Here is a 27245-nt window from a genome sequence, read left to right as displayed (position 1 = left end):
CCCCCACCTTTTGTCCCCAGGAAGCACTTTCCCTGAAATTCTGTCCACCCTGTGAGGGTAGGCAGAGCTTTCTCCTCTGGGTGGGAATGCCACTTCCTGCTTCAATTCCCCATTCCTCAGGCTAGAATCTTCTACAGGCAGTCCTTCCACAGAGGGGCTTTGGGCCTCTTTCCTGTGGGATTCATCCCCTGCAATTCTCATTTCCCTGTTTCCCCAGTCCATAAGACCAAACATTATGTGCAAGCAATGAAACTCCTGCTATTATATATGGTAATTTCTTTTAATACAAATGTTGGAGTTATTGCACTTCTATTAAGATGATAATTGTTGTACTTTTTTTTGAAGGTGAAGGGGAGAAGAACATTCTCACTGTCCGCAGACTAGGGAAGCAGCGGGCTAAGGTGCTCTTCCATCTACTTCAACTTCCAAGTTGCTCGAGGGTGCTTGTAGGTAGTGGGTACTAAAGGTGAGCCCTGCCATGTGGAGCCAGGACAGAGGCTAGGCAGGGATGCATCCTTGTTTGGAAGATAAGCTGCATTTTTTAAGCCAAATAATCTAGAATCATGTTGCTAGGTTAGTGTATACCCCTTTTTGTTTTTTCTAAGTTTTAGTAAAGTCTTATTCACCTATTTCAGTTTTATCTCAGCTGTGTTATAGAGTAGCAGAAAAATATTTTGTTTCCAAAGTAGAGCCCAAGGGGGACAGTAGCGTATCTTGAAGCTAGTTAGTAATCATTCAGAAAATCAGAAAGGTAAAGTAAACCTCTGGAGGTAAGAGCTGGGGCTTTATGATATCACTGCTCCTCCCTACTTGAAACTTCTTCTTGCTGTGCTGTGCTCAGAGATCTGGGTTTGATTTATCAAGGAAAGCAGTAGTTACATTCCGCCTTCCTATAGGGCAAGGGACAGGGACAGACAAGCAGGACCCCTGGTGTCTCTGCACACAGAAATGTTATGAGAAAGCCTCAAATGAAAGGGCAAAAATGAGAAAAAAAATTTCTCATCGTGAGTTACTCCCTTGTATCTCTGTAAGATGCATGGATGTGTTCCCTGCACGTGTATTAAAAGAGAAAAGCCGTGGGGGCTGGCCCCGTGGCCGAGTGGTTAAGTTCGCGCGCTCCGCTGCAGGCGGCCCAGTGTTTCGTTGGTTCGAATCCTGGGCGCGGACATGGCACTGCTCATCAGACCACGCTGAGGCAGCGTCCCACATGCCACAACTAAAAGAACCCACAACGAAGAATACACAACTATGTACCGGGGGGCTTTGGGGAGAAAAAGGAAAAAATAAAAAATCTTTAAAAAAAAAAAAAAAAGAGAAAAGCCATGAGGTAACCCTCCTGAGCACCGCTAAGGTGTGAGTCCTCTCATTCTCATGGTCTCTCAGAATTCATTTGTAAGTGATATTTCCTTCTTTTTGGTCTATACTATTCCCTCTTGTCTGCCTCATAGCCTCTCTCTCTCTTTCTCTGTCTCCTTGTACTCCCTCCCATTCTCTCTCTCTTTCTCTGTCTTAATTTCTTACACATATGCATACACTTATCTTTTAACCCTGTCCCCCAAAATATATTACTCAAACTACCTAATAGGATAATTAGGTTAGACTTGACTTCGAAGTTTTTAAAGATTACTTTAGAGTAAGTCTCACTTCAAATCACCCTTGCTCACCAAATTTCCAAGTTTGTCTTCATTGAAGTCAGCTTATTTATTTGCTTTATTTAAGAGTTAGATGACATGGGACTCACAGTTCTAGTGTCTTTCAACTTGTGGATGTTTGTGCCCCAGTGCTTACCCAGAGAGGAAGGGGGAGGGACTGTCTAGATGTCTGGGCACCCACTAAGCTGCCGCTTCTTCTTTCCCTCCGGGGGCTTCTTCTGGAGTGTCCTTTCCTGCAGCTGTTCTTCTTATTGCTGACATTTCAGCTCTTCTTCTGACTGTATTTCTTTTTGAAGGTAGGAAGTTACCTTCTTCTCATGACCAGAGCCCAAAGAGATTTCTAAATTCCACTTTTTCTGTCTTTGAAGTTCCTTATGTATTATCGTACAGAAAATAGTGTCCACCAAAAATATTACTCCCACTGCCAGATAGAAAAGGACATGAAACCAGACAGAAGTTGGTGACTGGAGGCCTGAAACAGAAAATGACAAAGAGAAGAAATGCTTTCTAGAAGCCGGAGGGATGTGTTTGAGTTATATTTGGAAGAGGAGGTTGGCTGGGACCTGATATGCCAGCTCCCAGTGGAGACACTGGTAATTTCAGGGGGCAGGAAGGAGCTGGAGGTAGGTCTAGCTGGGCTATGGTGTACGGACTGGGGGCAGGCTCCTCATAAGAGCCTAACTGTCAGGGCCCTGTCAGCAGCCTTACTCCTTAGTCTCAGACAACTGCTATTTCCATGCCATTTAATGCTTGAAATAAATCTGGGTTAAAGATAAGCTTTTTTCCTAAACAGTTTTTTTTTTTCTGGAGCTTACAATACTTCCATCTCAGCCAGATATAGACACTTGGACAAGTACTTATGTGCAACCCACAAAATCTCTGTCTCACCAATCTACAACGGGAGCTCCTTGAAGTAAGAACTGCACCCCAGGGTCTTTGTATCCCCATACCTGTGACAGTAGATAGGAGGAATTCAATATATTGTTGATTAGATTGTTGGTGAGAAAGAGGGAGAGAAGGAGGGAGGTAAGGAAGGAGGAAGGCGGTGGGTAGAGAGAGACTGGAAAAAATAGAAAATAAAGAAGAGAAGAGAAGAAAAGAAGGAAGGAAGGACAAAAAGAGGGAAATAAATGGAGGAAAGAAAGGAAAAGAAATGAAAGAAAAAGAAAGGAAAGGAAATTTAATGAAGTTTATGAGGAGAATAGTGAAGTTCTGAATGAAGAGCGGAAAGGCCTGTTGATGGTTTTTTCCTAGGTGGGCCACGAAATCCCCTTGAACAGATCTCAGTCTGATAGGAGAAAACAGAGCATCCTCTCTTGTGCCAGTCAATTCCCATCATGCTCACTCACCAAGCACTTGAAGCTCCAACTCAGAGCTGCGCTTGATGACATTTCCATCTTCTGTGGTAGCCTCACACCAGTATAACCCAGAATCTTCTCTTTTAGCAGTTAGTCTCTGGTATTCAGAGGATGTGTTCCTGCTCATCAGGGTCTTGCTGCCCACGTAGAAGGAGAAGTAAAGCTGCAAATCAGGCCTCTGTAGGAGCAACTTGGTTTCACAACTCAGGTTGACCAGATTCCCCTCTAGGAGCGGGAATGACAAGGAGGATCTCAGCACTGGCGCTGGAAATAGCTCTAAAGAAAAAGTTGACACGGACAGGGTTGGCTGCCTCAGTGTCAAGGTTCTTTTGCAGAGTATATATCCCCTCTCCCTTCAGGAAACCTGCTCTTAGAGAATGCATCCATAACATACATTTTTTCCCACTTCTAGCAGAGAGGCATTCTTGGGGTTTCCTCATAGAGATAGTTGCCAGCTTGCTCACATCCTACTGGGGAGAGTGCCTGTACACAGTCCATACTTCCCTGAATAGCCATGTTATTTATTGTATTACCATGCCCTTTTAGTAATAGTTGTCTAAGAGTGGACACTGGCCCACACACTAGCCAGGTCAGTGACTCATGACTGTGTTCAAGCCTCAAAAAACAATCTGGGACAATAATTTATTTCCCATGGAAATGAACTATTTTTCAGTCAGAAAAAAGTTGCTAGTAGTTGTGAGTACTAAGATGAAAGGCCACGAAAGAGTCACAACAAGGGCCACGTGCAAACTGGAACAAAGGAAGCTGCTTAATTAGCAGATGCTCAGAGAGAGGTGGAACCAGAGAGGCCACGTTTTCCCTGAGAGATAGATGGAAAGTACATATAACCAAGTCCTAATGTCTTCCTGGCTTCTGTTTCTATGGAGCTTTTATGAGATTCCATTGGGTTATTTTCTAATATCTCTCCTACTGACCTTGAGGGAGTCTCTATTCCATGCAACTAAAATGAAATTGATGAAATGGATGCTCACTATGTCCTGGCCTTGACATTAGCTCCTGTGATTATTGATGGTATACTGGAAAGGGCAATGGACTGGGACCCAGAAGACCTCAGTTCTGGTCCTGGCCCAGCCGGTGGTCATTGTGTGGCCTTCAGTAAGGCCTCCGTTTCTTTACTTGCAAATTGAAGCAATGATTTATGATGGTTCGTCTGGTCCTCACAACAACAGCTCTATGACTATTCAGATACCATACCTTTTATAGTGATAGATACTCCTGCTGATGTGTAGCGATGCCATCCCATGCCTGAGCAGTGATAGATGCCATTGTGACTCAGGTTGGTTTTCAGAATGGTGAATTCAGAATCCTGCGGAGAAAACTTAAAGGCTTTGCCATTTTGGTAGAAAACTATATTGTACACCAGCTTATTCTTCCATCCATGACACCTCAAGGCCAGAGGATCCCCTTCGATGAAAACTCTGTTAGAGATCTGGAGTAGTAGCCAATCTGAAAAACATGGGCCCAAATACACGTAGACGGTGGTAGAGGTACTAGGCCACAAAACAATTTTCAAGTGGTAGAGGTACAAGGAGGCCAAAGCTGGACCCAGTGCCTTTCTTATCTTTTTCTCCTTGCAACATTCCAGCCTCAGAGCTCTGCTGAATAGGAGGCCTGTCTCCCATTCCTCAAATATCTTTAGCTTTGCTGGGAAGAAAAGTATTCTTTACCAGCAGCTGTATACACAGCCCCTTCTTGTCTTCCCTTTCCAGATAGCAGAAGTTGCTTGGGACAAAAACAGTCTACTCCATGTGGTAGACAGAATTCTAAGATGACCCCAATGAGTCAGACTCTTGCATAATCCCCTTGAGTGTAGGTGGAACCTATGACTAGCTTCTAGCCAACAAAATATGACAAAGGTGATGGGATGTCCCTCCCATGATTATGTTACATTATATAAGACTGTCTTAGCAGACTAGACTGAGAGTCTCCTGCTGGCCTTAAGGAAGCAAGCTGCCATGTTGTGAGAGGGCCTGTGATGGCCATTTGGCAAGGGGCATCTAGGAGCTGAGATTGGCTCCCAGCTAACAGCCTGCAAGAAGGTGGGGACCTCAGTCCTACAACCATGAGGAGCAAAATTCTGCCAATGACTACACGAGCTTGGAAGAGCTGCAGGAAGGTGCACAGCCCAGTCAATATGCTGATTGCAGCTTTGTAAGACCTTGACAGAGCGCCCAGCAAAGCTGTGCTGGGACTCTTAACTCATGGAAAGATAGTAAACATCTGTTGTTTTAAGCTGCTAAGTTTGTGGCAATTTGTTACACAGCAACAGGAAACTAATACATTCTAACTCCTGACAAATTTGTTAATGGGATCACACATACTAAGACAAACACACAGAGTGGCAACCATATCCAGATGAATATATGCTACTAAGTTGATAGAAACACTCACATATGTGCACATCAGTGATACAGCTGGTAAAAACAAGCTCCAAGTCAAATGGGCCCTCCCTTTTGATGTACACCTCTACACATAACCAAAAATGCCTCCTTCACTTTTTCTTTCTTTGGAGCACTTGGTTTGGCTAAAGAAGGATGAAGTTCTTAAAGGACAAAAGAGTAGAAGAGACAGCAGTGCTTTTTCCCCCTCCAGAGCTTATCTAAGAACGGAAGGCAGGCATTCCAGTGCTGTATGATCTTTATAGTCTTGGATGCTGCCATTGAGCTTCTAAATATAATGAATACTCTTTCCTCCCTTATTCCTGTTCCCAACCAAGAGGTGCTCAAAGACTGGACTGCCCAAACACACAGACACCTTTGCTTTATACATCCACACATTTTAACATACCTCCAACAGAAACTGTCCAAAATACTAGTAATGATACAACATAATTGAATGACACAATTAACAGAGTTGATTTGTGGATTTATATAGAATGCTGTACCTTAGAAAGAGAAAATTCATATACTTTCCAAACACCATGTAACATTTATAAGAACTAAGCACATACTAGGCCACAAAGCAATTTTCAACAAATACCAAGGAACTCATATCATATTTAATACAAATTCTGACCAAAATGCCATAAAATTACAAATCAATAATAAAAAGCCAACCTCCAAAAACACTTCTAAATAATTAATGAGTAAAAAAAAATTATAATGGAAATTAAAAATATCTAGCTTTAAGAGATAATGGGAATATTACATATTAAAACTTGTGGGATGCAGCTTGTAGCCGACATCACTAATTTCCTACTCAAAAACCATTCTCCCCATCTTCATCACCTTGGAGTAGAATGGGGGCACTCATTCTACTCCAGATTAGGACTTGGGTCCACAAATCAGCTGTATTTTCTTGGTCTCAACATACACATATTTAATTAAAGTGACTGAGAATTAGCGTAGCTCAAATGAAATCCTCTACTGCTGACTAACCTTGGCAAAACATTTTTAAAATAGGGTATAGACAGCACCAACCAAAAAACTTGATGTATTGTACTGTAGTAAAATTAAGAACTTTTGTTCCCCGAAAAAATTAAAAAACACAAGAGATAGCAAAAAGGCAAGCCACAAAGTGGAAGATATTTACAACACTTCCCAAAAGACTCATATCCAGAATATATAAAGAACTCCTACAAGTCAATAAAGAAAAGGCAGACGGCAGTAAAAAAAATTAGCAAAAACCCCTGATAGGCATTTTATAAAAGAGAATATCCAAAAGGTAATAAATGTGTGAAAAATGCTCAATATCACTAGTTGTCAGGGAAGTGCATATTAAAACCATAATATGATACTATTGCACATGCACCAGAATGACTAAAATGAAAAAAACTGGAAATACCTAGTATTGATGAGGATAAGGAGAAATCAGAACTCTCACACTCTGCTGGTGGGAATGTAATTTGGTATAAGCACTTTGGAAAACTAAACCTGAATATATGCATATTTTATGATCCTGCAATGCCACTCCTAGGCATATTCCAACAGAATTGTGTCCATAAGTACACTAAATGAGAAGTACAAAAAATATCCACAGCAGTACTATTTCTAAGATGCCCAAACTGGAAACAACCCAAGAGTCCATCAATAGAGCAGATAAATATGGAAAATTATACAGTAATGAGAGCAAATGAACTGCAACTTCACGTTATGTAAGAATCTCACAATCAGCATGAGAAAAGCCAAACACAAAAGAGTACAAAGTGTACCACACTGCATCCGTTTATATGAAGTTAAAACATGGGCAAAATGCTATGCTGTTATGCTGCCTTGGGGGGTTGTGACTAGAAATGGGCAAGAAGGAGTTTCTGTGATTGTGGAAGTGTTCTATTTCTTGATCTGGCGGTGTTTACTTTGTGAAAATTCACTGAGGTATACATTTAAGATTTGTTGTGTGTTATACCTTAATAAACATTCACAGTAAAATATAACTTAAAAAGATATATAATGTAATAATATAATATATAACAATGTAAAAAATAATGCAAAAGATATTCTCAATAAGTCACCAATGCTGGGAGTTCAAGAGTCTAGGCAGAGGCAAAGAAAATGGCCTCTTTCCGGTCCTAGTTCGTTTTTTTCACTTGAACCATGAAACACTTCTGCTTTTCCTCCAACTACACAAAGTCTCTTATTGAAACAGTTCCGTCAGCTCCCCTAACCTCTCCAGCCTAGGAACTGATTCCTGGAGTCCTAAGAGACACATGAGAAACACCTAGCATTTTCTCTGACATTCTCAACATTTTCTTAGCTAAAACACATTTCCTTCAAAAGCATTAATCTCCTAGTCTGCATAAATCTAATCCTGCCTCCAGCATGGATTAACTTTTGCATTATCAATTACAAAAAAGTTTTAGCTTATTGCTTTTGAATAACTAAATAATCCATTCGAATGGTTTGTCCTGGGTATTGAAACATTTTGCCCTAAAATGTGTTGCAGTTTCCATCTCTTGACAAAGGGAAACTACTTGCAGATTTAAGTAGATGGTGGGGGTTTTTTCCTGCTTCTGTTTATCATGGCTTAAAAGACCTAAAGTCTCATAGTAATTCTATGCCCAGAATATTCTCTTACAGATATACCACGAAACGTACCCCATACTATAAGTATAAAGATGTTATTGCAGCATTGTTCCTAAAAGTGAAGGGACAGAAACACACTGGAAGTTTACTAATGGGCAGAATGGTTATATCAATGATAGCACATCCATTTGAAAGTATGAGGTAGATCTCTGTTGATATAAACAGATCTCCAAGATATTATAAGTGGTAAAACTAAGATGTGAGACAGTATATAGAGTATTCTACAACCACTTTTTAAAAAAGTTTATATATAAACAGTTTCGTTCCTGTGGAAGGTGACCGTGGGACTAGGGTTTTGAGTGGGAGAAAGATTTCATTGTTCATCATTGTACATTTGTCTGAATTATTATTTACTATGTGCAAGCCTACTTGTTTCCAACAAAACTACATAATTTTGAATAACAAAATGTTAGGGTCTGAGTTTTACTCTAGATACCCTACATACAGCTGCCCCAGTTGAGGTGCTGTTGGGGCACAGTTCAAACACCCTAATGTGATGTTTTGAGCATCTTGACCTAATTTCACCTGGTAGGCACATAGAGCTGAGACTCATACTCAGATAAATCGACACACACACCTCTGGCAACCAGAAAGGAGAAAACAAAGGAAGACCTCGTGATTTCCAGCCCTCCTGCTCCATGCCATACTTACCTCTATGGATTTCCAGCTGTATAGGGTCACTTGGCACTGAGAGACCTGTCTGGCACCTGTATTCACCACTGTCATTGACAGTGGCAGCAGTGATTCTGTATCTGGGGGTCAAGGTCTGAATGGTTGTGCCGTTGAGAAACCACCGTGTAGAGCTGTCCTCAGGCAGATGGGGTCCCTCACACCATAAGGTTACATTTTCCTCTTGGAATACACTAACCCATGGAGGCTGCAAGGTGATCACTGCCTTTGTGGAGTCTGCTTTGGGATTAAAACAAAAAGAACAAGTGGAATAAAAGGGAAGTCTGAGCAACTGGTAAAGTTTTGCGGATGCCACAACGACAAAAATGTATATTTAGATTAAATTGAAAAATTGGTGAGTGGAAACCTACAAAAGCCAGCCAGTAAGAGTGTCCAGACCCTACTACAGAGAGCTCTGTTGATGTCATTAAATCTGCATCTGTGCGTTGGAGATTTTGGGTTCCCGAGAAACAAATGACTAATTTAGGTTCATTGCTGGTCAGCAAGGAAGCAGGGTTTCAAACTAGGGCAAACTGCTTGGAGCCGATTTTCTTATCCTCTGTGCTATACTGTCTCTTAGGGTTAATATCAGGCCTTACTTAGCATCTGCAGTGGAAATCGAGGTTCAAATTCCTCACTTTGAATCCTTCGCTTACCTGCTGGATTCTCTCTGAGGAACAAAAATGTACTGAGCTTTCTTCTAAAAGGAACTTTCTGGAGGGATGCTGGCAAACCCAGCAGAGCTACCTCTGCATTATTGCAATTCTGGCCCTTTCCTGCTATTTTATATAGATTTAGGCATTTAGTTCAGAGGTTGGGACTGATCCAGAAAAATCTTAGAGAGAAACCTTAAAAACCAGGATTTTATCAAAATTATACTCAATATAGGAGATCTGACATAATTTATAAAACTTTCTCCTTTCTATTCTCTCCCTATGCTTTCTTCTTCACGATAAGGGGACCCAGCCTTTGGAAGCAGCAACGTGGCAAAGGAAGAGAAGTTGAGTTAGACATTACTCACCATCTTGCCCACCAACTGGAACTGTAAGAGACCAGAGAATAGAGACATCAGTTGGTCAGGGGGAGACGACAAGGAAGGGAGAATTGTGGAGACAGAATTAATGTACACTCTGTCTTCTGTAGGCCAGCTTTGGTCTCCTGAGTTTCTCTCTACCCACTTTCCCCAAATCAGGTATAGCGGTACTGAAGAGCCCATGGCTGGTTGTTGACAAGGCTTTATTTTGACATGGTGCTGTAGGCTTAATGTTACTCAGAGTCTCCCTTCTCATCCTTTTGATATAATAAGCACCAATAAACCAAGACGCACAGATGCAGTTGTCTCCATACTCATGAGTTGTAGCCTAGTATACTAAAGGAAGACAAAAAAATCCTGAGTTCCCAGAACCAGAGCCTGTACCCTTCTAGCTACCCCCTCTAAGCCCAAATTACCCCAAAGGAACAGAGCTGTCAAGAGCCACATGTTATCTCCGAGCTGATGGGAGCAGTGAAATCTGTAACATGCAAGACATGGAAGAGGTTCTGCCGAGGGCCCTGGAGCCAAGATTAGAAAAGAGGAAGGAAATTGTCACTTCTGACTGCTTTCATTATGTTCCTTTTCTGGGAAGTATATTCTTAATTCTCGGAGCAAGCTCTCCCCATTCTCATACTTCTCGGCCCATCTCTCCCAGTTCGAAACTCTGGGTTTTGGGTTTATGAAACTCTAAGAAACCAAGGAAGGGGTTAAAGTTTTACTGGCATTCTATCCTGACTATATCTTCCCTCTACCAATTCTGTGTCTTGGGGCTAGAATATGCAAATCTCCATTTTAAAAATTGGTTCAAAACCTGGCTACTGCCTCCAAAGCTTGATCATTTGAATCCAGATTATTCTATAGCAGCCTGTAAGAGGCATCTGAAGAGTTACTAATCTGCAAGAATTCCCCTAATACAAACCAGCCTCTCTTCCTCTGGGAACACATGCAGGATCCATTTCTCATTTCAGTTTAAAAAAAGAGCCATGTCTCTGAAAGACATTATGAATTTGGGATGTTTATTTTGGCTAAATCCAGGGGAATCAAATGATTAATGTAAATGCTGTAGAGATGAAAAATAGCATATGTATATATATATCAGCAGAAATATCCCGAAGAAGGGAGTTTCAGAGTACAGGTGGGAAGCTCTCCACTACTAAAGTGAGCTGGAACCTGAGGCAGAGTTGTAAAGATATAGAGATTTTTAGGTATTCTGTTAAGAGAGAAAGAAAACTAAACAGAAACTAGGATGAGTCCAATGAGTGCAAAAGGACTTAGGTAGCAATCTCACACTGATTGAGAATTAAAAATGGCGACATATAATGTTGTAGACTGAATTACTGGCCCCAATTTCTCATCTCTCCCTGAAACTACACTATTTCCACAGCCTCATGAGAGGCTGAGGGTACTTCCTTGACCCTTGGCTTTGACTCATCCATGTGACTTTCATTGGCCAATGAAATGTGGGTGGAAACACCATTGTGCTAATTCTGAACCTAGACTTTAGGAATCTTTACATATTGTCTCTCACCCTCTTGTGCTTCTGTTATCGTCATGACAAGAACATGCTCTAGCTAGCCAGCTATATTGTGAGGCAGAGCTGTCCTGGCCATTGCAGCCTAAAGCAGAGCTGCTCCAGCTGCCCTGCAAACTTCAAGTGAGAAATAAATGCTTACTATTGTATGCCACTAACATTTTGAAATTACTATAGAGCAATAGCTGATTGATACAATTGAAAAGCAAGGAAGAAAGGTCTAGGAAGAACTCAGGATATTCTGAGAGAGATGGGAGAAGCCTTAGCTCATTGAAGTTTACAGTCAAAGCCTATATTCAGAACTATAACACTGTTTTGTCTTCAAAATTTTCATTGTATGAATGTACCATAATTTATTTCACCAACATTTCTTTAGAGACATGCAGGCTGTTTCTAAGGTTTCACTGTTGTGAGCAGCAATGAATAGTCTTGTACCCATCTTTAAATACTTGACTTATTATTCCTGTAGAACACATTCCTAGAACCAGTATTGCTCAGTCACAGGAAATGGACATTTCTTCTTTGGATAGATGCTGTCAGATTGTCTGATCATTACCACCATCATCGCATATATTTGTACAGTGTTTATTATGCACCAGGCAAGTATGCTTGATATGTATTTTCTCATTTAATCCTCACAATAAACTATGGGTAGACACTATCGTTATTTCCATTTTACAAATGATGCAACTAGTCAAAGAGGAATTTGGTATCTTGTCCAAGGTTGTAAAAGGTAGAAGCAGGATTCGAAACCAGGCACTTTGATCTCCTCTACATTCTCAGCAATAGAGCATAACAGTACCCACCACATCCCTTACAATTTCTGATTTGTAGTAAAATAGCTGCTTCTTTAAAAAATATGCGAATGTGTTTCATTGACCAGGAAAACATGGGGGAATGAGTAGTCTTGTGGAAGAGGAATGAAAGAGATCCATGACTTAGAAGGATGAAATGCTTTTTGTCTAATAAGCATCTGTAGTTTCCAAATGTTGAGCAAACATCCCCTGATGTAGGTCTGAATCCAGTAAAAAGAACTAGGAGATAATGGAGCAAACATTGTAACTAAGGCAGGATAGTCTCCAGTATTTAGTGGCTAATGAAAATCATGATGCTCACAAGAACCGTTACGAGAATTTACATCTATATGTGACATTTATATTTCCATACATTGGTGATATTTTATAATACCATCTTACTCATCGGCTTCATGCTTTTAAAATCACTTCACAAATACACTTTTCTCGAAGGTAGATGCAAAGTATTAGTTGCCTGTTTTAATTAAAATTGTTCTCTTCTCTACAATAAAAAATGATTTGTGAACAATTATTTGATATACTTTTTAAAAGGTAGGATAATCTAAATCTCACAAAGAAATGACCCAAAATTAATTTTATTTTTGCACTCTTTACGAGTAAAAAGCAGTTGGTGATCTTATTTTCCCTTAACAACCATATATTTTAGGAAGTATTGAAATATATCAAGTAAATTTTAGGTAAATAATTGTGTATAATTGTCTACAACACGATTTAACTTAACACGTTTTGTACGCTGTTGTAACATCTCTTGAACAGATGAAATATATTACCTTATATATTTGCTAATGCTGGAAGTGTTTTTCAGGAGATTCAGATAAACTTTACCTGATGTTTTTCTTCAACTATCATTCACTGTAAAAAGTTCCACATTGGTTCAATTTCTAGTTTCATTAGAAATTCAATTGATTTTTTTATTCTTATTCTTACTGCTTCATCTATCAAATCTTTCTCTGGTTCCTGCATCCCTCAAGGTGATTTCATCAACTTAAAAAAAATTTAATCCTCATCTGTGACTTTATATTTATATCATCTAGTCTTTACAGTTAATTTCTGGTGGTGTTATAATTTGTCTTTTATAGATTGTTTCAATGTGGAATGACTTTGTCCATTTCCTCTTCCCTTAATCCCACTTTTTTTTTGTCATCGTGAATATACTCGTTAAGCCCATTGTCTAATTGTCCTGTGTGCCCTTGAGGTTCCTTCCTAAGCTTTTTACTAATCAAACCATTATAAATCTCAGTCTGTCTGCTTTTGCATACATTTTCCATCATCCTCAAGATAGCAAATCACTGCATTTTGATTTTGTTCCTGCATCACAGTGTTATGGAACAGCAAGCCAATCTCTGACACCGGTAGTGGTGAAAGAAAGCAGGAATTTTATTTTTGCACAGCGCTGAGTAAGGAGAGAGGGCAGCTAACGCTGAAATCCCAAACTCCCCAAAAAGCTAAAAGGAGTTTTAGATAGGGGTTTTAGATAGGGGAGGGGGAGCATATGCCCTTGCTGGTCAGCAGCTTTCCCACCAGCCTGTATCTCTTTGTGGGGTGGAGATGATCCAGGTGCTTGTCCTTGATGGTGCCTGTCTCCATGGAGGATAGTGGATTCTGGAGCCAGGAAGCCAGAGAGTAAGCAGGGAATGAGTGTTTTGGTTTTAACCCCATATATGCTGGGTTTAATGTGGGGAAACTGATATCAGGGTCGGTATCAACAGCAGCAAGGGGTTCTGGCCAAACTGAAAAGGCCAGAGGGGGAGGGGGAAAGTGTTAAAACATTTGAGTAGCTTATATTCTAAAAATAGGTATCATCTGAAACAGAGAAACTCTTCACATGAACTCCTCCCTCAATATTTGGCAGTCTGATGTGTAAGTCAGCACTATCCTGAAAGGCCTTCATCTAGTACTATAAACAGGGGAGGCCACAATGGTTTGTTGGATCATAGCATGTGAAAGCTCCTGATCGTCCATGTTCCCCAAGCTAGCACCATCTTCCCTCGACCACCTTGATGTGTCAGGAAAACACCTTCACAGTCATCATGACAAGAGCAGGAGGAAGTTGGTCAAGATGGGGGTTGGTGACTAGAACAGATAGAGGGTTCAGGAAGGTAGGGAAGTAGGAGGTTGGCCACAAACTCTTCCTTTGTTTTTTTTTTTTTGCCCTTGTTCCACCCCAGGGGGAGAAAAAAATCTTTATTTCTTTTCAGAACTTAAAAAATGTTATGCAATATTTTATACAAATGACAGAATGTGTAATATATATGTGTATTTGGCTATGACACACAATAAGCAAATGAATACTAATGAACCCACCACTCAAATTAAGAACTAAAATATTATTAATAACATACAAGATTTCTGGCCAAGATAGAGTAGCAAAGATTGGATTTATCATCTCACCTGAAATAAAAACAAAAATGAACAAAATATATTAAACAACGTTTTTCAAAACAGTGGCCATCAGGCAACAAAGCACAGTCATCCCTGAGGGATGGGAAAGAAAAGAGATGAGCCTGTGATTGCCCCAGCTCACTGCATTGAGAGGGTCTTCAGGCTGTGGTGCTGGGATGGGCGATTCAGGCAAACCCCAGTGGAATCTCTGAGTTGAGAAGATGTTGCTGAGAGTCTGGAGAGACCAAGCTGGCTAGAGTTCACAGGCCAAAAAACTGCAAAGGAGAAAGCTGCACAGAGACAGAAGTCTCCAGGTACAGGGAATTCCCCTCAAGCATTCAGCAGAATAGGGACCAGTTATTTGTGGGAGAAAACTACCTCAGGCCTGGGAAAGAACTTGAAAGGATTAGATGGAGTAGCCCTCAGTGCTCACACAGGGCTGGAAATAGTGCCAGTTCCCAACAGCCGGAAAGGAAAACATCATAATTCATGAGGTATGTGATAGAATACTCAGACGGGTCTTACCTCAGTAAAGTGGAGAGGTGGAAGATATCACAAGACCAAAATCCAACTTCTAGAGATGAAATCTGATATATTGGATGGGATTAAGAGCAGATTAGACATTGCAGAAGAAAAGATTAGTGAATATGAAGACATTATAGCAATAGTACCTATCCAAAATGAAACACAGAATGAAAAAGAAGATAAAGAGGATCAGTGAGGTGTGGTAATGGCTTAATATTGTTACCAGCTTTTAGTTAATATCAGCCCTGATATTGTTTCCCCTACAGTGAAACCAGCATATATGGGTTGAAACTAAAGGCACACATTCCCAATTCCCTGGTTCTTTAGTTACACTCATGTGTAAATAATTGTTTCTTTAACCTCTGACTCCCTGAACTATAGAGCCAAATAGAAGATACAAATTGTTAAAGTCCAGATGACCTCACACTGGGCTCCCACTAAAGTTGTGGCTAATTGCAGGACATTGAAGTTCTTTTACAGAGAAACTAAGGTCCGGAGAATATCAAGAAACCAAAGCTTCCCAGGCCCAACTCCTTGGCTTCCTGACATAACAGTCTACCTTCTACCATGGAGATAAACAGTCAAGGACACTCATCTGAGAAATATTTTGTTTCCTCCTCTGGAAGCAGCCCCAGACACAGGCTTATGGGCAAATGCTGACCAAGAAGTCCACGGCCCCAGTCCCCCGTCCCCTACCTAAAACCAAAATAAAAACTCCTACTCCTTTCTTAACAGGGAGCAAGCAGTTTTGGGGCACTGGCCCTTGCTTTTCTCCTACTGCCTGGCAAAGTAAAGCCTTTCCTATTTCACCCAAGACTCTGTTGTTGTTATTTGGCTTGGCATCAGGATCGAAGACAAAACTTTCAGTAACAATATACGTGTAATTGGAGTCCCTGAAAAGCGGGGGTGGACAGAAAATATATTTGAAGAAATAATGGCCCAAAATTTTCCAAACTTGATGAAAACTATAAATTCATAGATCCAAGAATCTCAACAAACCCCAAGCATGCACACACACACAAGCCATGAATAAAACAACATAAGATCATAATAATCAAATTACTCAAAATTAACAGTAAAAGAAAAAAAAAATCTCAAAAGCAGCCAGAGAAAAAAGATATGTTACACAGAGGCAGAGGAATGAAGATAAGGATGACATCTGATGTTTTGTTGGAAACAATGCAAGTGAGAAGATAATGTAGCAATATCTTTAAAGAACTGAAGGAAAGCAATCTCTCAACCTGGAATTCTATGCCCAGTGAAAGTATCTCTCAAAAACAAAGATATTATATGTATATGAATTTTTGATTTTATAAGATGATGCTAAGTTAGTTTCTCAGTGGCTATACTAGTTTAAACTGCCATCAGCAGGATATAAGGATTTCTATTTTGCTAATGTCCTTGCTAATATTTGATATTGTAGTAAGACTTCTTAGTCTCTCTTCCCAACTTAACGGTTATAAACTAGCACTCTGTTGTAGTATTCATTTGCATTGCCCTGATTACTAATGACATTGAACACTTTTTCATATGTTTATTCACCATTTGTGTAGTTTCCTCAATGAAATCTCTGTTCGTGGCTTTTATTTTACTCATTTTGTGCATTTTTATCTTTTTCTTAATGATTTGTAGAAGCTTTAAGATTCAATCTGGCTTGGGGGTTACATGTGTTGCAGTTATTTTTTTGTGATCTGTGACTTGTCTTTTCACTTTATGTTGTGTTTTCATATACAAAAACTCTTAATTTTAATGTAAATTTATCGATATTTCATTTTATGGTTAGTATTGTCTTGTTTTTGAAGTCCTTACCTATTCCAAAGTATTTTCTTCTAAAAGCTTACCTTTTACATTTAAGTCTTAAATCTATCTGTAAATTATGTCTGTATGTGGTGTGAGGCAGGTATCCAATTTCTTTTTTTCCACATGTATAACCAATTGTCCCAGCACCATTTAAAAACGTAAATCATTCCCTCTCTGAAGTGAACTGACAATTCTATCACAAAATAAGTTTTCATATACATGTGGTTCTCTTCCTAGAGTTTATGCTGTTTCATTTGCAATTTTCCTATCCCTGCGCCAATACCATACTGTCTTAATAATATGGCTTTCTAATACATTGTGACATATGGTAGTGCACGTCTCCTTAACTTATCCATCTTCAGTGGTGTCATAGTTATTCTTGTATTGTTGCTCATTCATGGACATATTGAATCAGCTTGTCAGATTTCTTAATATTTTTTGTATTTAGATCAGAATTACATTGAATATGTATATTAATTTGGGGAGGATTTGTATCTTTATGACTTTAGTCTTCCAAACCACGGATTTGGTATATCTACCCAAGTCTTTGGTGTTCCTCAATAATTTTCCATAAGTTGCACAGTTTTCTCCATATAGATTTTGCACAGATCTTGTGGGATTTCTTCTTAGGGGGGGTGTGTGTATGTGTGTGAGTGAGTGTGTATATTTTTGCTAATTTAAATGGTAGTTTAAAATTTACACTTTCTAAATGTTTGTTTATGGTATAATGGAAATTCAGTTGATTTATGGAGTGATGCCTTCATATTCAGATACTTTACTAAAGTCTTTAAAATTTTTTTCAGATTATTTATTTTCAGATTCTTTTGTGTTTTTTCATAGAAATTTATATTATCTGCAAGTGTTATAGAGCTTTCTTTATTTCTTTCCAATCCATATATGAGTATTTTCTGTAGGATTTTGGTAGGTATATTTTTTCAGGAAAATCATGCTTTATTTCTTAGTTTGCTAAATCATAAAATGTTGTTAACTTTTATCAAGTGCTTTTTCTCTGTGAATTGAGATGATAATATAATATTCCTCCTTAAATTTGTTAATGTGTCTAATTATGTTTATAGATTTTTCTGCTGTTAAAAAACTCTTAAATTCCTGAGTAAATCTGATTTCATCATGGTTTATCATGCAGTTTTAGATATTGATGGATTTGACTTGTCAATGTTTTGTACTTAAAATTTCTGCTTTATATCCATCACAATTTCACCAGAAGTTTCTTGATGTTGTTGGTCTTTTCAAAGAACTAACTTTAGACTTTGTAGATTCTATTTATTCTATCTTTGTTTTTCTATTTCAATTATTTCTGCTCTTATTTCTTTTATCTTCCTTCTCTTCTTTTTGTTGGATTTGTTCTGTCCTTTTTCTAACTTTAAGTCTCATGCTTAGGTTAATTTAACATTTCTTCACTTCTAATATAAGAATATAAGAGTTTCTTTTTTATTCTAATTACCCTTTTAGCCACATTCCATTAATTTGGACTCATGGTGTTTCAATTATTGGTTATTGAGAAGTATTTCAAATTTCCTTGACTTTTAAATGGTTTTTCCTTTATTAGCTATTTTTCTTTTTCCATTTCCCTCTTCTTATGGTTTGGAATTTTTATATACTATTTCTATTCTTTGGTGATTCTCCTAAAAGTATATCTTGCACGTTTTGTATAAGAAATTGTAAAGATAATCCCCAGAATGAAATCACTAGAGGAGAATCCTTTCACCAATTTCATGCTCTAGGCGGTGGCAACAGAATATTACCAAAAGTTCATAGCCATGGAATCCTAATGTACAGAACGTTTTCTGAAAAAGTTCTAGTCTATCACCCTTCCCCTCAAACTACTCAACTTATGGCATACCTATCTATGAAGATGCTGACTATCTGCGTACTCTCAATCCTTTCAACATTGGACATATATGCAAAAGAAATGACCTCCTTTGTGACTACATAACCCAGAATTTCTAAGAACTTTACTATTGGTAATACAGTTCTGTCCCTCAATATTCTGAAGCATTAATGATGAATAATGGTGGTGATATTTCCCTTGTAATAAACTCTGAGAGGAGGCAGATTGGAATAGTGGTAAGGAAATGTCACCAGAAGTCAAATGGACAGTTTGAAGCGCATTTTACAATGCAATACTATTTCAGCTAGAAGCTTCTAGCTGACTCAGCTAGTCCTCCTGCCTACACTTCCTCCAGCACACAGTCCAGACAATAAGTAACCCACACTCTGTGATCAAGGTTTGTGGAATTTAGACCAGTTTTTCTGAACTTTGAAAAGCTCTCAGCTCACAGAACTACTAGGTGTGGGTAGATGAGAATTGATGGACTCAGCAATATTTTGTCATGGAAAAAAGTTATTTGAATGAAAATCTTATACTTTTGGGGATCAGAAGAAGCACATACAGTGGTCTTAATCCTTGAAAATGTCTGCACAATGACTTTGTTTCTTAGGGTTTTATCTAGTCTATAGGTAAGGTTGACTTTCACTCATCGTCTAGCTTGTTCTTGCCACAACAACTTAGTTTCTCTTCTTCTAATAGCCTCTAGACTGATTCTCAGCAGGGAATGAAAACAAAACTTATTGGAAAGGCAAAGTAACATAAATTTGAGTAGATTCATCCATCTAAACAAGGCTGGGAACATTCCAACGTTTTACTTGGTTGATCTTACTATTATCTCAGTATTGTGCATGACAAAGCTAACAGAGGTCCAGTAACTTGCTCATAGTCAAAAAGTTAATAAATGGTGCAATGAGACACAAACTAGCTCCAAGTCTGATTTTGTGCAGCAGTGATATAATAATTATGAGATTTAACAGAAACAGAATTATGGCTAATTGACCCTGAGTATGCTTCCCAGTACACTGTAATTTAGGAATCTTTTCTCAGATAATTAGCAGCTTTATCATGTGGAAGGGGAGGGGGCCAGGATTTGGTCAAAACCAGGTCCTTTCTGGGGAAAATTAGTCCTTTTCAGTAGAGGTGTGGTGAGAGTCAAGAAATAAAGCATTTACATCTTCAAGGTGGCCTATTAGCACTTGGTAAGGGTAGTAGATGTTGTCTTATCTTCTGACTTTTCAGAGGGTAAGCACAGTCTTCTCGTGGTCAAAATAGACAAAGGGAGACATTTCTCTTTACAACTATAATTTAAGATATTAGGGTAGAACTCAATAAAGACCCTGTTCAAGACACAGTTAGAATTCCAGACTGGATCCTCTGGCCTGCCTTCTTCTTACTTGACTCCATGAAGACGTCATAATATAACTGTAATGCATGGTTTGTGTCAAAGTTTTCTCTTGGAAGGAAGGAAGATAGCTATGTTTATGCAGCATAAATAAGAGGATGACAAATACTAACCCAGGGAGGATTGAGGGGGTTCCCAAGTCACAACCATATCCTTTGCCATTCCACTACTCCCTTCTAGATCCAAGTCTTGGTTGTCTTGCCCTTAGAAACATTGCTGTCCCTACCATGGCCTGGTCTTCAGTCCTGTCTCTATAGTCTCAAAAATTATGGTCTATGACACCAAACAAAACAGACAAGATTAGAGTAATAGAGGGGAGTGCAAGGACTTCCTGGGATCATATCACTATTCTGCCTCCTTTGATTAGGAATATTGTGATCCTACCTCAAATAAATGGCAATTGGTTCAGTTCAGAAGATTCACAGGGGGAAAAGCCATTTCCCATATCAGATGTGTGGTACTCTCACTACTCTCACTTCCCCAAGCTAAGTGAGTTTAAAGGTGGTTTCTCTTTTATATACCTTAAAAGAAAAAACTTATTTTCTCTACTCACAACACTTCTGACATCAAATGTGTGGGGAGTTTTCCCCTGACATTAAGCAATTCTGGTACTAACTGCCCAGAGCTAGCACAGACCCCACAGATTAAGGGCTCTGTCCCACAAAACTGCCCCCACTTCAGATGCCAGTTGCAAGTCCAGTTGGTTGTCCCCTGTGTTTCTGAATAACCAGCTATTAGTCAGGAGTTCCCATAACCTCTTCCTCAGGTTTGTAAAAATTATACATAATATCAAGTTGAAAAGAATGAAAGAAAATGCATACTTTTATACACTGTCAAAAGCAGCAAATTGGCAAAGCCTTTAAAAAAATTATATTTAGCAACATACAAGCAAATTTGAATTTTGCCCATTAGGTTAATATATTACATTGAACCATATGAAATTGTCAATATTCAACAAATGTTGACCTGAAAAATTAACTTGAGATAGATCAAAAGAAATTATCTGCACTGAAACACAAAAAGAAAGAAAAAGTGAAATGTTTTCAAAATTTCAAGAGCATGTGGGTCAGAAGAGAACTGAGCCAGACTAAAGTTTATTTTTCACCTTGGTAACTCGTTTGCTAGAGGATCTGTTTATCGACTGGTTGAGTAAGGCAAGAATTTCCGCCTATATAGGCCATGAAGGGTGGTTGGCATAATTTCAATTGCTCTTTCAATTTCTGTACCTCCTAAAAGAACATTCCTCCTTTCCTGACTCGCAATCGTATACTTCCCTGTCATCTGAGGAAGTATTTTATTGTGTCTGATGTCTCTGGAGACCATTTTCCACCTAAAAATTGAGAATGTGGTCCTAAGCTGTAATTTATGGATCTCCTTTTGAAGCAGGAAATGAGATGACCCTTCAAATAGGAAACAATGGTAATGACCGTTTCCAGATTCAACGTTAGACAATGCATAGACCTGTTGTATGGGCTTTGTGATGGCCAGGAGTGCCAGAAATTAGGTTTCTGGGCTCCTTCCAGTCTAGGATATCCTCACAGCTAGAAAGGATCGCAGGGTTATTGCCCAGTAGGGTCGCAACCACCAAAAACATCTCTAGGATAAAGACTGGTGGAGAATTTCTCTATCACTTTCTTAAAATCCTAAGTAAACCCTGTACTTTTGTGCTGTAGAGGACTGCGACAGCAGAGCCACCTTCCTGTGCTGACCCAGCTTCTGTTTGTTTAAATCTCTACTCCTGTCACTTGAAGGCACTTGATGGAACCTGGAGCCCTTTGTTCCTTAGTTCCATGTGACCTGTCCTCTGGTGGGTAGTTGAAAATTTCAAGGACACTGGAAAATGCCAAACAGTATGCTCTCCGTTGGGGTAAAACTAGGCTATGCCATCTTGTTCAAATAGGTAAAGCTGAGGCTGATAGACATTTTTGGCATTGATGGTTCTGTGGTAGTATTCTTGATTCCCACTTGTCAAAAGTTAGCTCAATTTCTGGCCAATATTCATATATACGTCTGTCTACTAGACTCTTCTAACTACACAATAAAATAATAAATGTTGAATTTTAAGTAACGTGACTGTTATCTTTTCCAAAGGAAAGTCTGAGCATGTATAGGATTGCCATTTAGGGGTCAAAAGGAAAAAGTGTTAGATTTTGAGACTGCAGCCTTTGATTTCATGGCCCAGAATAGACTGGTAGCTGGACCTAGTTAGGAAAAAAAGGGGAAAGAAAATTCTGTAGTAGTTTTCTGTAATAAAATTTGTATTTGTAGTGGCCTGACAGTTTTTACAGTGGTGGGACTGTGATTTATACTCCATCTTGTGGTGTCAGCAACTTAGCTTAAGTCAGAGCCATAGCATTAAAATATGACTTTATTTTTTGAGGCATTTAGTATATTTTAAAAGTTGATGATGATAATAGTGGCTAGGTTAGTTATGTTAATATTCCTTCTGAAAACAAACCAAGGGTGCATAAGAAAAAAAAAGGGTGGATAAGAAAACATATTCTTAAATGCATTAAGGTGATGGTTAGACAATGAAGAATTACTAAGTCTAAAGTAAAGGAAAAACTGGAACCCAGAGACATAAGCAAGCGCAGAAACTACATTTTTGCTAAGAGCATTTCCTGATCCTGCAAATTAGGTATGACAGCCTCCTGTGGCGAATGGGGAAGAAATAAAAGACCAGGCTCTGCACAGTTTGGGAAATCTACCAGAAGAGCATTCCTACACAAAGCCAGGACCCCAAACGGCTATAATCTTAGGATGAAGGTGAACTAGAATGAAACATCCCCTGTGTAATACAGTTAAGTTTTTACTTGGTTTAAGGCAATTATAGACTGAGAGTGCTCCCAGCCGCCTGGCAGGAAAGCCTTCGTTGTAGGTCTCAGATTATTCCTAAACTGATTTTTTCAAATACAACGTGTAGCATATACTCAAAGATAATGAACACAAAAGAACTAGACTCCATGAATGAGAACCATCAGACACAGCAGGCAACAGAAACTGACCCTAAAAATATTAGAGATGTCAGAGTTATCAGAAACATTGTAAAACAATCATGTCTACGTTGTTCATGAAACAAATGAAAATTTTGAAAACACTTAACTTCAAAAAATATACACACCCTCATGTCATTGCAGCATTATTTACAATAGCCAAGCTATGGAAACAACCTTGTATACACACACACACACACACACACACACACACACACACAGAGGAATATTATTCAGCCATAAAAAAGAATGAAATCTTGACATTTGCGGCAACATGGATAGACCTTGAGGGCATCATGCTAAGTAAAACAAGTCAGACATAGAAAGACAAATACCATATGATCTCACTTATATGTGGAATCTAAAACAACCCGAAAAACAAGCTTGTAGTTATAGAGAACAGATTGATGGTTGCCAGAGGTTAGGGGGGTGTTGCAAAATGGGTGAAAGGAGTCAAAAGGTACAAACTTCCAGTTGTGAAATAAATAAGTAATGGGGATGTAATGCACAGCATGGCGACCATAGTTGAATACTGTATTGTGTATTTGGAAGTTGCTAAGACAGTAAATCTTAAAAGTTCTCATCAGGCGCTGGCCTGGTGGCGCAGCGGTTAAGTGCACACATTCTGCTTTGGCCGCCTGGGGTTTGTAGGTTCGGATCCCGGGTGCAGACATGGCACCACTTGGCAAGCCATGCTGTGATAGGCGTCCCCCATATAAAGTAGAGGACGATGGGCACGGATGTTAGCTCAGGGCCAGTCTTCCTCAGCAAAAACAGGAGAATTGGGAGCAGATGTTAGCTCAGGGCTAATCTTCCAAAAAAAAGAAAAAAAGTTCTCATCATAAGAGAAAAAACTTCTGTAACTATGTATGTTGACTGATGTTAACTAGACCTATTGTGGTGATCATTTTGCAACATATACGAATATCAAATCATTATGTCGTACACCTGAAACTAATATAATGTTGTACGTCAATTATATCTCAATAAAACTTTTAAAAAAATTTGGAAGAATGTTGCTCACTAGGGAGTTTTCTTAGCTTCAACTAAACATTCAGGATTGCAAGACCCTCATAGGCCACACATGGCACCAGTCTACTCAGAAAGATACAGAATAAGAACCAAAGCTGTTAGGAGGGCAGCCGCAGGCATTGTTCTGCTGTGGGAGTGGTCCTTGCAGTAGTCTATGTAGCAGTCTGCACTGTCACCCCAGAGATATTCTCTTGGTTCTCTGCCCCTCACTCTCCACTCCAGGACAGCTGAAGCGTGAGGTATGAGGGAACAAGACAGATTGCAGCCACCCTGGCTTAGAAACTACAAGTCTCTGAGGAGCCAATATCTCTTGCAAAAACTTTATAGCACAGTTTCCAATGTCCATGCAAGGTTTATGCAAGTTACAAGAGTCACTGCATTCAGGGAAGCTCAAAGTATGGCTTCTCACCAGATACCTATTACTTTCCCAAGTCCAGCTGTAGCCTATCGATCAGGAATCATTTTTTATCATACGATGTTGCTTATTAATATAGTGATATTTCACCCTTAGAAGGTTTCAGGAAAATAGAGCTGGAAGGTTAATTAAAGGTCAAATTATCATGCAGAAGGGGAAAGCTTTGTTATCTCATTGCGGGTTTTTTTTTAAATATTTTGTCACAAACTGGGAACTATAAAAAGTGATAGAACAGATTTAGAGATGAGTCAAGCAAAAATTCTAAAATGATGAACCCATTCAAATGAGAATGAGCAAAGTCCATTTATTCAGAACTTGTTATAGCAAAGCAGCCAGGCGCTATCACTTGGATTTAGTAGAAACTGAAAGGCAGGCAGAAGAGTGGGAAAGCTTTATGGAAAAAAGGGAAGGTTTTAGGTGTGCAGTGATTGGAGGCTGTCGGCATGGGGAATTAGAGCTAACGAGAAGCAAGGTGTCCTACATAATTATATAGGTTAGGAGTGTGCATATTTTGCTTTCTCTAGTTGATCCTAAGTTGGAAGCAGGGACAAAAATTAGGGAAACTGTTACTTATTAACCAAGTCCTGGCCATTTTGGGTTGATCATTACAGAGGTTATTGTTTGGCTTCCTGTTTGCTTGAGATAATGGTTTAGACTTTCTACAACTCTGACTTACAGGCAGTAGGTTGACTTTCTAGGCTGGTTAGCATAGTTATTGGGTTGGTTTCCCAGGCTAGTTGCTGCAGATTGTAGATCAGAATTCTATTTTTATATGTGGTCTGGCCATTGTCCATTTGCTTATTCAGTCTCTCTTCTAGAACCCATTACGATCATGCCTTTATCTCCATCATCCCCTGTAACTACCCTTGTCAAGGTCACCAATGACTAATTTTGCTAAACCCAATGGTCAATTCTTACCCTCATTTAATCTATAAATAACATTGGACAGTTAATCCTTTCCTCTTCCTGGAAACATTTTCTTTACTTGGTGGAAAAAAATTATAAAATGAAATAAAAATAACTAAGAACTCAGTGGAAGAGTTAACAGGAGAGCAGTCACAGCTGAAGAAAGAATTAGTATAGGGGAAGATGAGGAAGAAGAGAAATTCAAAATGTAGAACAAGGAGAAAAAATGTAGTGTTAGACACACAAACAATTAAAAAACAGCAAATAGAATGAGAAGTTCTACCTTACTTTTAGAGACTCAGAAGTAGAAGAGAGAAGAAACAGGGTAAAGGCAATATTTGAAGAAGTAATGTTTGACAATTTTCCGGACAACATGAAAGACACAAATCAACAATTCAAGAGGGCCAAGCAATCCCATACAAGGTAAATAAATGAACATCAGTGCTAGAGACATCATAGAAAAACTGCAGAAAATCAAAAACAAAGACAAAAATTGCAAAAAGCATCCAGAGAAAAAAGAGAGTTTACATTCAAAAAGCATCGCACTCAAAGAAGTATAGCAGACTTCTATACTTCTAGATTTAATAAAAATAGCCTTTATTAATTAAGGAAAGGTAAAGATACTTTCATTAAAAAAAAAAAACTGAAACAGTTCTTCACCAGCAGACCAACTCAAAAGACATTTCTAAACAATGCTTCCCAGGCAGAGGGAAAATGATTCCACATGGAAAGCCAGACAAAGAAAGAAAAAAAGAGAAAGAGAGTAGTAAATACATGGATAAATCTAAATTAACATTGACAATATAAAAATATATAAATAGTCTTCTGGGGTTTAAAAACGGTTTGAACTATAATAAATGAAAACAGCATATACACAGAGTGAGACTAAATGGAACAAAAGTATTCCAAGTTTTTTATACTGTCCAGGATGAGGGTAAGAGTAATAATTACTACTATGCTTGATAAATTAAAGATTAAGATGTAATTTTAAAATTAACCACTAAAAGAATAGAAGCAAAGTGAAATACTATTAAAAATATGCAAGAAAAATTTGAAGCAAAGTATATAAAACAATAAAAAGTATAATGTTATAATAGTTTAAAAGATAACCAATCCAAAAAAACCAAGCAAAAATGAGAGAAATAGAAACATAGAACAAGCAGGACAAATAGAAAAAAATAAAGATGATAGATTAAAAATTAATTATATTGGCAATTAAGTGTAAGTAGACCAAATTATTCAGTAAAAAATAAATATTGCTAGACTAGATTTAAAAATTAACTACATGCTGTATTCAAGAGACATATCAAAACCATAAAGCGACGAAAAAGGTTGAAAACAAAAGGAGACAAAAGGAGCTTTATTGAAAACATTATCCAAAAGTCAGCTACATGAATAGACTTTACGGCAAAAAACATGACTTCAGAATATTTCTCTTGTGAAATATAACCATTCATTTCTAAATGCCTGTTTTGCTAAATGGTTATCATGGGTAGTGACATATAAATTAATCTCCATGAGCCATTTTATTAGACAAAGAGCTTTGATATTTTCTTCTTCACTCTCCAAATATAAAGGAATAATAAACTAATAAATGTTTAAAGATATCTTATCTTTCAAACTTGTGTATAAGTAATTATTGTCATGTTATAATTTAGGATGATTCCCACACCACAGCCTGCCCTGAGGTCAGCCAACTTCTTCCCTAGGTGAATCCTAGGTTATTAACTGCCTGGCGTCAGGGGAGACTGTAGGAAAGAACCCAGGATGACAGTGCCTTTGGCATGGGGATGGGTGAATGTTGGTGCCACACTCCCTGCCCGCTCTGCCCAGCTTTCTGC

General features: G+C 38.7%; 1 protein-coding gene across 1 annotated transcript; it reads right to left on the bottom strand.

Moving 5' to 3' along the window:
* Positions 1-1682: 1682 nt before the first annotated feature.
* On the bottom strand, positions 1683-11307 carry LOC103540002 (high affinity immunoglobulin gamma Fc receptor I-like). Its single transcript, XM_070607607.1, has 6 exons — positions 11283-11307; positions 9743-9763; positions 8704-8961; positions 4226-4477; positions 3002-3286; positions 1683-2124 (listed from the first exon to the last, which is right to left on the bottom strand). The coding sequence occupies exons 1-6, from the start codon at positions 11305-11307 to the stop codon at positions 1901-1903; spliced, it is 1065 nt and encodes a 354-aa protein (XP_070463708.1). The 3' UTR covers positions 1683-1900.
* Positions 11308-27245: the final 15938 nt, after the last annotated feature.

Source organism: Equus przewalskii, unplaced genomic scaffold (genome assembly GCF_037783145.1).
Source record: "Equus przewalskii isolate Varuska unplaced genomic scaffold, EquPr2 ChrUn-12, whole genome shotgun sequence".
Lineage (NCBI taxonomy): Eukaryota > Metazoa > Chordata > Mammalia > Perissodactyla > Equidae > Equus > Equus przewalskii.
Note: the sequence above shows the minus strand (reverse complement) of the source record. Positions and strands in the feature narration are given on the sequence as shown.

Coding starts and splice junctions, on each gene's coding strand:
- LOC103540002 (XM_070607607.1), bottom strand. CDS start 11,307: ATGACGATAACAGAAGCACAAGAGG. Junction 8,962..9,742: donor TCCAGTTGGTGGGCAAGATG/GTGAGTAATGTC, acceptor TTAATCCCAAAG/CAGACTCCACAAAGGCAGTG. Junction 2,125..3,001: donor GTTGGAGCTTCAAGTGCTTG/GTGAGTGAGCAT, acceptor TTTCTGTTTCAG/GCCTCCAGTCACCAACTTCT.